The sequence below is a fragment of the Neomonachus schauinslandi genome, chromosome 1 (assembly GCF_002201575.2).
Source record: "Neomonachus schauinslandi chromosome 1, ASM220157v2, whole genome shotgun sequence".
NCBI lineage: Eukaryota > Metazoa > Chordata > Mammalia > Carnivora > Phocidae > Neomonachus > Neomonachus schauinslandi.
The window spans coordinates 207524343-207538499 of NC_058403.1; the positions used below are offsets into that span (position 1 = coordinate 207524343).

Genomic DNA, 14157 nt, shown 5'->3' on the forward strand with positions numbered 1-14157 from the left:
GGTGGGGGAGGGCGGACTTTGAGGAAGAGGGGCCTGGAGAGTGGGGTGGGAGAGGGAGAGAGAAGACAAGGTATCCCCTTTGGGGGCCAGGCCCACCCAGCTGGCCGTCCGCCTCGGTCACTGGTCTCTCGCTCCTTGTTCCATCTCTGTCCCACCCCCTTGTCCCGGCAGTGACCCCCTTCCCTCAAGGCCCCATTTCATAAGCTCTGCCTCAGTTTCTCTGTTGATTCTTGAGTTCTTTTAGGAGGGGGCCTCTCAATTTCTCTTCTTCGTCACCAGGTGTTCCTCCTACTCCCCCCTGCCCCTTGACCCCCATCCCAACCCCATTTTCAACGTGAGAAAGGTCCTGGGAGGGTGAAATTCACCAACACGTGACGGAACCCCTCCCCCATCTCCGTGACCCGCCCCCACCCCCATAGGGCCTAGGGGACTGCCGGGCCTCGTCCCCAGCTCGCCTCCCCAGTGCCAGCACCTCCCCCTTCCCCGCCCCCAGACCCAAGCCGGCTCTGCGCCCGCAGACGAGCTGGGGGCGGGGCGGGGCGGGGGGCGGAGCCCGCAACAAAGACTGGGAGCGCGCGACGGGGGCGGGGCTGGGGCGGAATCCCAGCCGCCGGCGAGGCGGGGGAGGCGGCGGCGAGGGTCGCCCCAGCCGGGCGGGCGGGGTCGCGCAAGGTGGCGGTCCCCGCGTCCAGGCGCCGCTAGGGCGGGCGGGGGGACGGGACGCCGGGCCGGGGGCGCGTCATGTGGCCGCTCACGGTCCCGCCGCCGCTGCCGCTGCTGCTGCTGTGTTCAGGCCTCGCCGGACAGGTAGGGGCCCGGCGGGCAGGTGCAGGCGCAAGGGGCTCCAGGAGGGGAGAGGGTCTTAGAGGGTCCCGACAGAAACGCCATTTGGGGCTCCATAAGACCCCCGGAGCTGAGAGGGGCGGGGGTCGCAGCGGGGGAGGGGCTGGGATGTCCACCCTGGCTGGGGAAAGGAAAAGGGGGCTTCACATCCAGCCCCGAGCTGAGATGGTTTGGGGGACAGTCTGACCCCAGCTTCGGGGTTCTCAACCTCTCGGTGACCCGGAGCCCACACCCGCCATCTCACTGAAGCTGAGTGGGGTTGCGGGGGCAACTTCAGGGGGCCTTGGGGGTGTTGCTGACCCTTCATTCTCCCCATTATGGCAGGAGGTGCCCAAATTTTGCAGCCCCCCCCCCCCCGCTCCTCACCTGCACCCCCAGTGTGGGGAAGGGGGCGGGACTCACGTGTGAGTGACTGATGGGGACGTGTGTGAAGTGCTGGGGAGGGGTGCTGGGTAAATGTGTGTGTGTCACGGCTGGGTGTGACTGAGAGTTTGTGTGTCTGGCTGTGCATGAGTTGGGGTGTGATGGGAGAGGGTGTTTGTACGTGAGGGAGAGAGAGTCTGTGTGTGACAGTGGGAGGCTGTGGCTGGAGGGTTGATGTGACTGCGAGGCTTGTGAGACTGCCCCCTGGAGTTGTGTGTCTGTGTGACCAGTGGTGTGACAGCGAGTGAGGATTGTGTTAATCCTGGCAGTATTTGGGCAACTGAAGCCGTGTGTAAAGGTCCGTGTATAAAGATCTCTGTGTGTCCCCACGATTCTGTTCATCTGCCTGGGTGTTGTACAAAATGTGTGTGACCAGGTGTGTGGCTGTGTGAGAATTTGGGGTGACTGTGTGCTATTCTGTGCCTTTGAGTAAATCACCCTAAAAGGGAGGGTGAAGAGCAGAAGCTGTGTGTGCAAACGTGTACATCCATGCATCTGTGTGTGTGTGTGTATGTGTGGTTTGGTGCCTTGTGCACCCCATTCATGCTTTCACAGAAGAAAGTTGTCCTCCTCATAGTACCCCCATCTCTTGGGCAGGCTTGGGGGGCCTTGCAAAATGGGGGTGGAGTGTCCCAGTTTTCTTCAGCTGTTGGGAAACCTCTTTCCTCCTCCATCTTGGAGGCGGGAGGCCCCTCAAGTTCTCAGATCTGTAGGAGCTTAGAGGGAAGCTGGAATCTAAAATAATAATTATAATACAGCTAACATTTACTAAGTGCTTATTATGTGCTGGGCACTGTTTCGAGCACCCAACATGAAAGAAGCATTTAACCCCCCTGGCATCTACTAGTGGGCGTTATTGTTACCTTCATTTTGCAGACGAAGAAAGGGAGGCACAGAAAAGTTAAGTCACTTGTCAAACTGAGACAGCTCAGGAGTGGCAGAGCTAGGATTGAACAAAGGCAGTCCAGTGCCTGAGCCCACACATTTACCTTCTTGTTAAATCATCCACTCCATGGGTATGGACAGTGTCTGTGTAGAAACTCAAAGAGTTTTTTAGGTAGAAGCTCAGAGGAAAAACAGTCCTGGCACCTTCTCTTTCCTGGTTAAGAGAAGAAAGGAATCAGACCCATATGCCCACCCCAGGGGGCGATGGGAGGGCTGGAGGTCAGACTCTCAATAGGATCTCCGAGGCCATAGGGAGAGGTCATGGGGTCCCATCCCTCATTTCTTGGTTTCCCATCTCAGGACCCACATCCTGGCTGGGATGGGAAGTGTGATCAGTGCCTGGCATCAGGCCGCGCACAGTAGATGCTCAATTGAGATGTCAGCCAGAGAGAAGTAAAGAGAGACCAAAAGAGGCAGAAGGTTGAGAGAACGCTGGCAAAAAATGAACCAGGAGTGAAGGTGATTTTGGTTTCCAAGAAGGACCCTTGGGAATCACCACCTCAGGATTCTCCTCCCCCCCGCTAGCCTCTGGGAAAGTCTAGATTTCTTGACCTGTTGCCAAGATTGGCTAGTGGTGCAGGAGAGTGCAGTGAAAGGTGCTGTTGGGGGGTGAGTTTACGGACCCCCTGGACGCGGAGGGAGTTGCTTGGGGGCGGGGCCAAGCTGGACTGCTTGGGGGCGGGACTAAACTGGGTTGGGAAGGCGGGGCTAAGGGTGGATGGGGCGGGGCTAAACTGGGGTAATCTGTTGGGGCTGGTGGGGTCCTGCAACTAGCTGCAGTGCCCCCGGGCGGCCACCGTGGGCACTACAGCGTCATAAACTGGTCTCAGCCCCTAGCCGTCCACCCAGCCTGGCGCCCCAGAGAAGGAAAGGCTCTGAAGAGTGAATGCTCTTTTCCCTGTCCACCCCCCATCTCTTCCGTAGAGCCCCCTTCTCAGTCCCTGATGGGTCCTGGGCTCCACCAGGGGTCCTTGCTAGAAATCCTTCATTTGTCCATTCGATCAACAGATGCAATTAAGCACTGGGGAGACAGCCATGAATCAAGTTATCAAATCCCTGCCCTCCTAGAGCTGATCTTCTGGCGCGAGAGACAGGCAAGAACTGAATAAATATGTAATACAGTGTCAACAACAAAATGAATATATAATACAATGCAAGTGGCGTGAAGAATAAAAAACGGGATTAAAGAGGGATAGTGGTGGTGTGGGCGGCCATTTTAATGGTTGTGGTCAGAGATGTCTCTAAGGAGGTGGTATTTGAGGTGACCCCTGAAGGAGGTCAGAGAAGATGCCTTCCGAGGATCCAGGGGAAGAGCATTCAAGGCAGAGGGAATAGCAAGTGCAAAGGCCCTGAGGTGAGAACATCTTGGTATGTTTGAGGAGCGACAAGGAGACTGGTGTGTCTGGAGAGGAGTGAGGGGAGGGGAGGTTGCTGGGAGATGAGGCCAGGGAAGACAGGAGGGGCCAGACCAAGTGAGAATGTGTGGGCTATAGACAGGAGTTTGGATTTGACTCTGAGAACAGGGAGTAGCACCTGTCAGAGGAGTCATCCATCTGTTCATCCATCCAGGGTCTGTCAGATCTTCTGGGTCTGGCCTGTGAATGCCTTGGAGACTACCAGATAGCTTTCCCGGTGGGAAAGATGCCCACTTTCTGACTACTGGGAAGTCCTCCCTAAGATCTAGCTGTAGCTCTGGACCGGCCACTCTCTGGATTTGAAGTCGTCTCTTCTCTAGGGTCCCCACAGGATGGGAGGGGAGGAGTAGTTCAACTTGTACTGCATACCCCAGGGCCTTTGCACTTGCCATTCTCTCTGCCTGGGACACTGTTCCTTCCTTCTACTTCAGTGCCACCTCCTCCAAGAGACCCACCCTGACCAACCATCTAAAATGACCTCCCTATGGCCACTCTCTGAGCTCTTACTCTTGTTATTTTTCTTCATAGCCTGTCACTCCTTCTCCACGATTTGTTTATTCATTTGTTGTCTGTCTCCCCCTAGAGTGGCAGCTCATCAGGGTCCAGTGGACTTTGTTGTATCTCTGGTGCCTGCAACAGAGCCAGGCACCCAGTAGGAGCTCAACAAGCATCTGTTAAAATGAAAACTTTAATGAATGGATGAATCTCCCTCCTCCTCCCACAGAGTCTCTTTCTTTCTCAAACAGCGGGACTCTTGTACCAAAGGAGGGGTGAAGGAACAGCTGTCCCCTCGGGCCATCTCCTACCCATTTCAAGTCAACCTCCACTCTTGGATCGGAGGCATCAGGAAAACCCATCTTCCTCATCTGTGCCTCAATTCCATTATAGGGCACCACTATTTGGGGTTAACATCCTGTTCTCCTGGGCTCCTTTAGAAAATGTAAATGTCCCAGGTGGAGGGAAGTAAAAGGAAGTCTTGAGGATACTCAGATAAGTGAATTGGACATTTTCTTCCTAGGGAAGGGGCGGGGGAACCCGGCCTCAAGATGAAAGAGCTGGGGTGACACCTAGTGGTAAGATGAGGTTTGTGCAGAGATTGCGTGTGTCCGCATGGCTCTGCTGAAGGTGTGCAGGCAGAAAGTGTGTCAATGCCTTGGGCCAGGGTGGGGCAACTGAGGCACTAGCCTCAGATGCAAAATTGAAGGAATGCTCCCCCAAAAAAGTCAGAAACCAAGATAAATAATATTTTAACAAAATCAAAATTAATGCAAAAAAAATTGGTGATACAAAATATCAAAACTTTAAATAAACACCAGAACTCATTCTGCACTTGAGTGACTCATGTCACTTGCCTCGTGACCCCTGGCCCTACAAGAATTCATCTGTAGTGTCCATGGGGCTGTATGTTTCAGAACCACGTATTTGGCATTGACCGAGCTGGGCACAGGGACATGTGTGTGCCATAATCACATCCCGTGGGTATGTGTCCACAGTGACTCTTTTCATATGGGTTGACCACGTGCATGTGGATGGGTTTCTCATGAGCCTGGCAACTGGTGTGGGCAATGACTTTTGTCCCCAGAACTCAGCGTCAGTGCCCGGGAAGCGATAACTTGCTGTTTTCACTTATTCTTTTTTTTTTTTTTTTAAGATTTTATTTATTTGCGCGAGAGAGAATGAGAGACAGAGAGCATGAGAGGGAGAAGGGTCAGAGGGAGAACCAGACTCCCTGCTGAGCAGGGAGCCCGATGTGGGACTCGATCCCGGGACTCCGGGATTATGACCTGAGCCGAAGGCAGTCGCTTAACCAACTGAGCCACCCAGGCGCCCCTGTTTTCACTTATTCTTGTACTCCTGTGCTCATTTAGAAAGCGTTCATTGAGAGTCTTCTGCATTTTGAGCCTCCCACCAGACACCAAGGTCTGCGTGACAGCATGAGCTCTTAAGGGGTGGGATGGAAGATTTAACTCCTCCAAAGCTGAGTCTGGCTGTGCTGGGAAGAAGGGGCTTGTGACAGGAGTGAGAGAACTTGTCCCGCTTTTCGGGAACTCTTGTCTGAGAACACCCATACGTCTTCATGCTGAGTGGAAGGCTGGTGCATCTCACAGCTTCACCCACCCAGGGCTCAGCCAGAAACCAAGGAGAAACCAGGAAGAACAGAGAGGAGTCAGAATAGAGTCAATGAAGTCTGTGTGTGGAAGCTTATTTGTGTTGCTTCTGGGAGCCCCAGTAGGCTCTCTCGGGGCCTGTTTACTCTTACTTTACACATAGTTCTGGCCGTCCTGGACAGCTCGCATCTCAGCCCTGCTTAGCAGACAGAAGACAGGGAGTCACAGCCAGATAAGAAAGAAACCAAAAGGCAAAGTCAGTTGAAGCCACTGGATGAAATGGCAAATAGCTCCTCACCTTTTCTTTTCTTTTTCTTTCTTTTAAAGATTTTACTTATTTGACAGAGAGAGACACAGTGAGAGAGGGAACACAAGCAGGGGGAGTGGGAGAGGGAGAAGCAGGCTCCCTGCTCCACAGGGAGCCCGATGTGGGGCTCGATCCCAGGACTCTGGGATCATGACCTGAGCCGAAGGCAGACGCCTAACGACTGAGCCACCCAGGCGCCCCACTCCTCACCTTTTTGACCCTGAGAAAGTCCTGGTTGTTCCCAAGAAAAATACATGGTGAACACCCATGATAAACCAGATTCTTTCTCTTCCTAATGTCTCTAGTCATTTCTATGTGAAAGACACCAAGTGAGCACATACAAGCGTGTGACACAGCCCACCGTGGAGTAGTTCTCAGGACTAAGTAAGGGTGTGTGTGTGTGTGTATGTGTGTGTGTGTGTTTAAATAGAAGACTTTTTAAAATTGTGGCAAAATACACACAACATAAAATTTACCATCTTAGCTATTTTTTTTTTTTTTTAAAGATTTTATTTATTTATCTGACAGAGGGATAGAGAGAGAGAACAAGTACGCAGAGAGGCAGGCAGAGGGGGAGGGAGAAGCAGGCTTCCCGCCGAGCAGGGAGCCCGATGCGGGGCTCGATCCCAGGACCCTGGGATCATGACCCGAGCCGAAGGCAGCCGCCCAACCGACTGAGCCACCCAGGTGCCCCCCATCTTAGCTATTTTTAAATGTACAATTCTTGGGGGTGCCTGGGTGGCTCAGTCGGTTAAACAGCTGCCTTCGGCTCTGGTCGTGATCCCAGGGTCCTGGGATCGAGTCCCACATTGGGCTCCTTGCTTAGTGGGGAGTCTTTCTGCCTCTGCCATTCCCCCCTGCTTTTGCTTGCTCTCCCCCGCCCCCGTTTCAAATAAATACATAAAATCTTAAAAAAAAAATAAAATGTACAATTCTCTCGTGTTAAGTACATTCACATAGTTGTGTGACCATCACCACAATCCATCCCCAGAACTCTGTTCATCTTGCAAAACTGAACTTCTACCTATTAAACAACCCCGCATTCCCTTCTCCCCCAGACCCCATGAACCCCCTTTCTACTTTCTGTCTCTATGCATTTGACTACTCTAGGTACTTCATATAAGTGGAATCATGTAGTATTTGTCTTTTTGTGACTGGTTTATTTCACCCAGCATCGTGTCCTCAACGCTCATCCCATGTCATGGTAGGAGTCAGCACCTCCCTCCTTTTATTTTTATTTATTTATTTGAGAGAGAGAGAGAGCATGAGCAAGGAAGAGAGGCAGAAGGAGAAGCAGGCTCCCTGCTGAGCAGAGAGCCTGATGTGGGGGCTCCATCCCAGGACCCTGGGATCACGACCTGAGCTGAAGGCAGCCGCTTAATCGACTGAGCCACCCAGGCGTCCCCATCACTTCCCTCCTTTTTAAGGCTGCACACGATTCCACTGTGTGGATGCAACACATTTCGTTTATCCATTCATCCTTCAGTGGACATTTGGGTTGCTTCCACCTTTTGGCTATTGTGAATGATGCCACTGTGAACATGAGGTGCGAATATCTCTTTGAGACCTTGCTTCTAACTCTTTTGGGCATATGCCTGGAAGAGGGATTGCCACCATATTGTTTTCCACAGTGGCCACACCATGTTACATTCCACCAAAGAACCTGGGCTCCAGGTTCTTTAATCCTCAGCGGCATTGTTGTTACTACTTGACTTTTTGACTTTAGCCCATGGGTGTGATGTGATCTCATTGTGGTTTTGATTTGCACTTCGTGAAGAGTTCGTGATGTTGGGCTTCTTTTTATGTGTTTATTGTTGTTTGTATATCTTCTTTGGAGAAATGTCAAGTCTTTTGTCCATTTTAAAATCAGGTTGGTTTTCTGTTGTTTAAGTAAAAGGTGAGAGAGTGAGGGGGAGGAGGGGCAGAGGGAGAGGGAGAATCTTAAGCAGGCTCCACGCTGAGCAAGGATGTGGGGCTTGATCTCATCACCCTGAGATCATGACCTGAGCCAAAATCAAGAGTTGGACACTTAACCTACTGAGCCACCCAAGTGCCCCTAAGTAAAAGATTTTAAAGCCAGGAATGAGACCTGGTTGGATTTGAGTGAGGGCCAGAGCCTCTGGCTATAACATGGAAGACACTGGAGTTGGGAGAGTGAAGGCGTGAAGACAGCATTACCTCAGGAGTTGGCAAGGCCTGAGGCAAATTGGTGGCAGCCAGAGGCCTAGCAGGACTAACATTTGGGGAATGGAAGGAGTGAACCTCTCATTGTCTGGGATCCTTAACAAGGACAACTGTCTCCTTCCCAACCTTCTCCTGGAATTCTGAACCAGGCAGGAAAGCAGAGATGACAGCAGGGGCGTGGGGCTCCCAGACTTTCAGGGAGACAAAAGCGAGACATGTTTCAACACCATTTCCAAACACTTGCTGTCACCAAGCAAAATGCTGAAAGTAGGCACAGGCTAGAAGATTAACGCCATTTGTGTTCTGAGGCGTGCAAAGCTCTGTGTGTATGGGACATGAATTCATGCCTTGTGTGTGAATGAAAGAGGCCACAGGTCTTCTTGCAAAGGACACTTAGTTTCTCTTGGTTTGTGTTTTGTTTTTGTTTTCTTTTGGGTTTGTTTCTTAGCTTTTCTACCGGCAGTTTCCATCGTTTTTACCTGCTGCACATCAAACAGGAAAGGAACTTACACCTGAATTCATATATCTGAGTAAATTTTCTTCTTGACGTAAAATATATCTACCGAGAAGTGCGCAGATTATAAAGGTACAGCTCGATAAATTGTCTTGAAGTGACATGGTGTAACCAGCACCAGGTAAAGAAACAAAACTTTTCAAATATCCCGAAGTCCCCCTCATGCTTCTTCTAGCCACCTGCTCCCCAAGAGTTACCACTAAGCTAACGTCTGTCTCTCACTACGCACAGGTTTGGCCAGCTTTGTAACTTAATGAAGTCATGAGGTATGTAGTTGTGGGGGCCTGGCTGGTCTCACTTAACATTATGTTTGTAAGATGCCGCCATATTACTATTTGGTGGTCCTTGCCCGTTTTCATCACTTTATGGCATTCCATTGTGTGACTATACCATGAAATATTCGTTCTCCTGTTTCTGGGCATTTGGGCTGGTAAAGTTTGCGGCTGACCTAAACAGTGCTGATATAAATATTCTGACACTCTGTCTTCAGCAGATGCTTGTTCGCATTTCTGCTGGGTATTAGCGGAATCCTGATTCATGGTGTTGGATCATAGCTGGATTAGATTTCTGTAAGCCTCTGGTCACATTTTTGTTGACCAAACAAGATGCCACCTAGTTTTATGTATGTTCCTACTTAAAAAACACCTTATTTAATATGTATTGTTGGTTGGTTAACATCAAACTCATGGCCAAAGACATTATAACTCATGCCTGAATGAAGCTTATTGACAAGATGTATTTTCTCCAAAGACATGTCACAGCCTGCTTGTACTTTGAAACACTACACAGCATTTAGCACTATGCTTGGGGGCCACTTAAAATAGTGAAATCACTAATAAAAAGCACACCAAAAAAATGTGAAAACCTTGGCACCAAATAACCAGTGAAAAAGATGCTTGTTTACAGTTATAAGAGCTGAAACAAGAAGGCAGAACATGGTTGTGTTGGACCTCAGTTGGGAATCTGCGGGTTGGTGACTCCATTCTTTTTTTTTTTTTTGCCACTGCATGCATGTCCATGAATGACCACAAAAGCCCCATGAATATTGATTTTGGGGTTACAAATAAATCACAGTGAGTTGGCGAGTTTGCCAATATGGAATCCACAAATAATGAGACTCCACTGTATGTACCGAGGAGCAGAATTGCTGAGTTGTAGGGGAGGAATATATTGAGCTTTAGGAGATGCTGCCAGTCTTCCAAAGTCTCAAAGACTCTTCCGTTTTCCCATTTACTCATCCACCGGTAGTATTTGAGCATTCCAGCTGCTCCGCATCGTGACCAGCCCTTGGTGGTGTCTTTCCTTTTTCCTTTAGATATTCCAGTGGGTGTGTAGTGGTAGCATGTTTTGGATTTAATTTACATTTCCTGATGATTAATATTACATACCTTTTCACATGTTTATTGACACTTAGTGTTCCATTTTGTGAAATGCTCTATTCCGCTGCCTGCCCTTTTCTTACTGATTTGTAGGAATATATGTGTGCCTGTGTATCCAGATTTTACATCTGTATCTGCATCTATCTATACAGATCTCATAAAGATTAAATAAGATATGAGTTCTCTGTTGGACATAAGGATTGCGAATATCTTCTCCCACTCTGTGGCTTGTCTTTTCATTCTCTTAATGGAGTCTTTGATCAATAGACCTTCTTAATTTTAATGTAGTTCAAATAATATTTTTCCCCTTTTAAGGTTAGTGCTTGTTAGGGCCCAGTTTTAGAAATCTTTGCCTACCCTCAGAGTAATGAAGATGTTCTTCTATATTTTCTTCTAAAAGATTTATTGTTTACCTTTCATATTTAGATGTACAATCCATCTGGAATTGATTTTTGCATAGGATATGAGGTAGGGATCATTTATTCTTTCCCCTGTGAATAGACCCAGTTGACCAAGCACCATGTAGACTCTGGAGCCTGACCATCTGGGATTGTATCCTGGAGGCCTTCGGGAAATTTCTTAGCATCTCTGTGCCTCTGTTTCCTCATTTTTAAAAATGGGAATTGTAATCCTATCTACTTCTACTCAGTGACAGTCTGAGGGTTAAGTGAGTTATTATAAGTACATTGCTGCTAATGATACCTAGCATGGGATAGGTACTCAGTAAACATTAGCAACCATGGTTATTATTTCTGACAGTTGTCAACTTTTTCCCTCCAGAGAATTTTCAGGTCAGGGAAAAACCATTTCTTTCCATGGCTCCTGGTCATGGCGCATTCAGGTTGCTCTAACAGAATACCATGGACTGAGTGGCTCATAAACAACAGACGTATATCTCACAGTTCTGGAGGCTGGGAAATCCAAGATCAGAGTGCTGGCAGATTGGGTGTTTTCTCACTGTTTTCTTCTATAGTGGAAGGGAGACAGAGCTCTCCGAGCTCTCTTTTATAAGGACACTAACCTGTTCATGAGGGTGGAGCCACCCTCATGACTCAATCATCTCCCAAAGGCCTCATCTCCAAATACCATCACATTGGGGATTAGGTTGCAACATAGGAATTTGGGGGGGGGTGGCGATGCACAAACTTTCAACCTAAGGCACTCCCCAACACAATGCTTAGAGTGATGATGGTGATGGGAAAGAAGGGCTACTTTTTTGGGGCGCCTGGCTGGCTCAGTTGGAGGAGTGTGTGACTCTTGATCTCAGGGTTGTGAGTTTGAGCCCCACATTGAGTGTAGGGATGACTTAAATAAATAAATATTAGGGGCGCCTGGGGGTGCAGCTGGTTGAGTCTGACTCTTGGTTTTGGCTCAGGTCGTGATCTCAGGGTTGTGAGAGTCTACTTAAGACTCTCCCTCTTCCCTTACCCCCTCTCTAAAATAAATAAATAAATCTTAAAAAAATATATGTATATATGAAAGAAGGGATACTTTCTGGAGACATTTCTGCATCAAGATCAGCGGGCATTGGTGCTGGTTTGGATGGAGTAGGGAAGGAGAAGGAAGGGTAAGGGGAGCACAATCTGTAGTTCCTAACTGAGGGTACATCTGGGCCAGGACCAGGGGGAGGCAAGCAAGGAAACTGGGGCACAAAATTTAAGGACTCATTCTCACATCAGTTCATTGCAGGGCACCTCAGGGGAGGGGGCTTGAAGGGAAAATTTAAGAATGCCCCCCCCTTAACAGTTTTGTTGAGGTATAATTTACATGCCATAAAATCTACCTGTTTAAGTGTGCAATTCAGTGACTTTTTAGTAAATTTACAGAGTTGTGCAAACATCACCCCAATCCAGTTTTAGGACATTTCCATCACCCCCAGAAGATCCCTCGTGCCCATTTGCAGTCCATCCCCACACCCACCCTCAGTTCCAGGCAATCACTAATCTAATTTCTGTCTCTATTGGTTTGCCTTTTCTGGACATTCTGTATAGATGGAATCATACAAAATGTGGCCTTTTTAAAAAAGATTTTATTTATTTGAGAGAGCGAGAGGGCAGGAGCTGGGGGAGGGGCAGAGGGTGAGGGAGAGGGAGAAGCAGACTCCCCCCTGAGCAGGGAGCCCAACATGGGGCTCAAAGCCAGGACCCTGGGATCACAACCTGAGCTGAAGGCAGATGTTTAACTGACTGAGCACCTAGGCGCCCCAAAATGTGGCCTTTTGTATCTGGTTTCTTTCACTTAGCAAAATATTCTCAAGGTTCATCCATGTTGTAGCATATATCTACAGTTTGTTCCTTTTTATTGCTGAATAACATTCCCTTTTATGGATGTACCACAATTTGTTTATCCATTTGCTAGTTGATGGGCATTTGGATGGTTTCATTCATGATGAAAAATTTTGGCTTGAATATTCACATACAAGTCTTGCAATGGACATATATATCTCGGGTAGATGGAACTGTTGGGTCTTATGGTAAGTTTCTGTTTAACCTTTTTTAAGAAGATTTTATTTATTTATTTATTTATTTATTTATTTATTTATTTATTTATTTATTTATTTTAGAGAGAGAGTGCAAGTGGGGGGCGGTGAGGGAGGAGGAAGAGGGAAAGAGGGAAGAATCTCAAGCAGACTCCATGCTGAGTATGAAGCCCAACACAGGGCTCTATCTCATGACCCTGAGATCATGACTTGAGCTAAAACCAAGAGTCAAATGATCAACCAACTGAGCCAACCAGGCACCCCTGTCTAACTTTTTAAGAAAGGGTTAAATTGTTTCTCAAAGTGGTTGCAACATTTTTTATTCCCACTAGCAATAGGTTCCCATTTCTGTACATCATCACCAGCACTGCCTCTCTTTCTGATTGAGGTTGTTCTGGTGGGCACTATGTGCTGTGAGTCCTGGAAAACACAAGTGGGAATGTCCAAGAAGCAGATGGGCATAGGGGTCTGAACTCCAGCTGAGAGCTGAGCTGTAGATATACCTTTGGGAACCTCAGCTGTAGATTCATTTAGTCACTAATCAACAACATTTTTTGAATACCTACTATGTGCCAAGCACTAAGTTCTAAGCCCTGGGGTTTCGGCTGTGAAAAATACAGCCAGGTAGGTACCCTTGTGAACTTGAAAGTCTAGTGGAGGAGACAGACCATAAACAAATAAAAGTAACGTCAGTCACATAGGGATAAATGCTGTTTGAGAAAATAGAGCAGAGTGAGGGACAGAGAGTGGTGGGGGCTGGTATCATCAATGAAGTGGCCAGGGAAGGTCCTTCAGACATGATGACCATATCACTCAGAGTTCAGTTAGGGAAAAAAACCACTCTAGGTGTTTCAGAGAGGGAATTTAATACAGAGAATTGGTTAAGCATAAGATGGAAGAGTTGAGAAGCCAAGCTGATGGGATGATCAGGGAATCCAGCAAAAAACCACAGTACAAAGCTGCTTGAGGGACCTGACAAATGGGTGTTGTGATGAGGAGGGGGCTCTTGTGTGGGAGCTGGGATCATGGAGGAGATGTAGGCACCATCTGAATGCATCACAACCCCAAGCAGAAAGAGCAGGGAGAAATACCCTGGATCCTCCCTTCCTTCCCACCCTCCAGTCTCCTTCCAGTGCCTCCCATTGGATAAATCTAACAGGATGCCAATGTGTAAGGGAACCTGGGAAATGTAGTTTTCTGGAGAAAGGTAGGGCATGCCTCTGACCTACACAGTGATAAAGCAGAGATATAAATGAAGTAAAGGAACAGCTATATGTGTATCTGTGGTAATAGTTCTGGGGGGGGGTGCCTGCGTGGCTCAGTCGGTTAAGCGTCCAGCTCTTGATTTTGGCTCAGGTCATGATCACAGGGTCCTGGGATGCAGCCCTTCATCGGGCTCCAAGTTCAGTGGGGAGTCTGCTTGAGGATTCTCTCTCTCTCCTGCTGCCTCTCCCCCCACGTGCATGCACGTGCTCTCTCTCAGATAAATTAATAAATCTTAAAAAAAAAAAAGTGGGGGCGCCTGGGTGGCTCAGTCGGTTAAGCGACTGCCTTCGGCTC

The 14157-nt window shown here is 48.6% G+C and overlaps 1 protein-coding gene across 1 annotated transcript in view; it reads left to right on the forward strand.

Moving 5' to 3' along the window:
• Positions 1-687: 687 nt before the first annotated feature.
• The window catches only part of OLFM2 (olfactomedin 2), a 58375-nt gene continuing 44905 nt past the window's right edge, over positions 688-14157 (forward strand). Inside the window, exon 1 of the mRNA XM_021705291.1 lies at positions 688-807. Coding sequence (XP_021560966.1) covers positions 742-807 — 66 coding nt within the window. The 5' untranslated portion in view covers positions 688-741. The remainder of the gene's footprint in view (positions 808-14157) is intronic.